Source organism: Sinocyclocheilus anshuiensis, unplaced genomic scaffold (assembly GCF_001515605.1).
Source record: "Sinocyclocheilus anshuiensis isolate Anshui unplaced genomic scaffold, SAMN03320099.WGS_v1.1 scaffold7886, whole genome shotgun sequence".
NCBI classification, from domain to species: domain Eukaryota; kingdom Metazoa; phylum Chordata; class Actinopteri; order Cypriniformes; family Cyprinidae; genus Sinocyclocheilus; species Sinocyclocheilus anshuiensis.
In genome coordinates, this window is record NW_015556534.1 from 12,425 (window position 1) to 14,947 (window position 2,523).

Here is a 2,523-nt window from a genome sequence, read left to right on the forward strand (position 1 = left end):
GCAAACAAACACACACACACACACACACACACTCACACACAGACACACTCTCACACAGACACACTCTCACACACAGACACACTCTCACACACAGACACACGATTTTGTGAAAAGTGGGGACATCCCATAGGCGTAATGGTTTTTATACTGTACAGACCGTATATTCTATTGCCCTACACCAACCCTACCCCTAAACCTACCCCTCACAGGAAACTTTGTGCTGTTTCAGATTTTCAATACACTCCATTCTGTGTGATTTATAAGCATTTTGAAAAGTGGGGACATGGGGTAATGTCCTGAAAAGTCACCTTCTCCTTGTAATACCTATGTTATACCTTTGTCATTATACAAATTTATGTCCTCATTTGTCACAAAAACGCGCACACACACACACACACACACACACACATAAAAGACAAAAGCACATAAAATTACTAACACAAAAAAAAAGCCTAATTACCTAAACTAAAATTAACATTTTAATGAACTAAAATGAAAACTGAAAATATAAAAATAAATGCTAACACAAAATATTAATAAAAACGGCACTAGTAAATTAAAATGAAAACTGAAAATGTAAAAATAAAAGCTAATTCAAAATATTAAAAAATAATACACTAGTATATAACACTAAAATAACATGCCTAAACCAACTAATAACTAGTTTAAAACTAGCTGGATTTTCTGGAATTTCCTGCAGACAAATATTTTAAAACCGACATGAGGGTGATTAAATGATGCCAGAAAGATCATTTTTGGAGAAACTATCCCTTTAAGAGGTTATTTATATACTATAGTATGTATTGTGGTACTTGCTGGAGACTTATCATGATGCAAGTCCAAAAGCCTGATAATACCAAGATACTTTCTTGGAAATATTCTTTGAGCTCAGGTCACGCTGCACCTGTCTGGCACACACCTGCAGATCATTTGGGCGGGTTGCTAAAGTGAGTTTATTAAGGAAAATTACGCACTGTTATTATTATAGAAGGGTTTTTGGACATGTACCATGGCAGCTTAGAGAAACAAGTAAATATCATGGTATATAAATACAGTAATCATTCAGTACCACGGTATTAGACGCTCAGATGACAGATTAAAGGCTTTTCAATGCCAGACGTCATATAGCCCACTTATGATTAATATCCATATATACTTCTACGTGACGTTCTGTGAAGCTTGTCTGAGCGAGCAACAGTAAGCAACGGTCAACCGGCCTCGTGTTCATTAGTAAAGAGTTCTGGTGCAGCTTCTTCTGAGTTTTCGCATGAGATTCAAGCCACTGGAGAGTGTTGCGTCTTCAACTGAACAGACAGTCCAAACACTTGAGCGGTTCTGGATGACTTTCAGCGCTTTACGTCGCTGCTCCAGCAATCACCAGAGCTCTGCAGCAAACGCACCGGCTGTCTGTTTGTGATCAAACCTTTCAATGCAAGAAAAGAAACGGCATACATCAGCATTTTCTCAAAGCAATGAGATTAAAAACAGAGCAAACAGAGAGTTGTGCTGAAGTCTGCTGCTCTTCTCCTGAGAAAAACACTCCAGTAATCTAGAGTTTCAGAGGATCAAACCCTTTTACTTATGTAATGTGATGTATTTCGTGCTGAAACAGAATAAATACTGAGGAAAAAATACCAACAACAACAACAACAACAAACCCCCCCCAAAAAAAACACTTGATATTTAAATAAATTATTATAACCCGTCGATCCTAACCCTGATCCTCAGGCCTCACAGACAGAGAAAACCTCATTATCACTGACACTTCCTGTCTTGAAGGGAAGCCCTTCAGCTGCGTCGCCCCGGGTTACGGTTGCCGAGGGGCCAAGAACGCTGGAGACTAAATGACTATTTGTCCGTCTCTCTGAGAGAAAGCAGACAGACTCAGACAAGAGCGGCACAGGAAGCGCTCGTCTCAAAGGGGAAGTGCAGTTTGGAGCGGTTGAGGATTTGAGCAAAGGTCGTCTTAACCTTAAAACCACAACACTGACGTCTGATATTAGCACATCGACACACAAGCCAACGGCCTGCTGGGAAAAACACGTCATAGTTGTGTTTTGGGACATGCATTAACCAGATAAACCAGTTCCTACCATCTTAACCAAGGTGCTCTACCAGCTTTAACCAGTTGACTAAGATTCAGACTCAACTGTTCAATCACCTAAACTAACTGGTTTTCTAGAATTTCCTACAGATCAATGAGACGTGTTTAAAACAGACTTTAAACAGAAAACACTGAATAAAAATCTGAATTGATCATTTCATTCATATGAATAAATTCCTTTTAAATAAATATAAAATATAAATAAATTTTTTTAATATAATAAAATATTTTTATTTAAAAATATATATATTTATTAATTATTATTATATTAATTTCACATTTTTATGATCTATGATCTAATTAGTTTCATGAAACCCTAACCTAAACTCAGTTGCGTTATTGTTAACTAAAACAAAAACCTTTACAAATCATTTTTGGTAATTTAAATATATCTAAAATAAAATAAAACATACATATTT

The 2,523-nt window shown here is 36.6% G+C and overlaps 1 protein-coding gene across 1 annotated transcript in view; it reads right to left on the bottom strand.

Moving 5' to 3' along the window:
* Window positions 1–911: 911 nt before the first annotated feature.
* LOC107676326 (A disintegrin and metalloproteinase with thrombospondin motifs 20-like) overlaps window positions 912–2,523 on the bottom strand; it is a 7,014-nt gene continuing 5,402 nt past the window's right edge. The window contains exon 3 of the mRNA XM_016470853.1: window positions 912–1,423. Coding sequence (XP_016326339.1) covers window positions 1,375–1,423 — 49 coding nt within the window. The 3' untranslated portion in view covers window positions 912–1,374. The remainder of the gene's footprint in view (window positions 1,424–2,523) is intronic.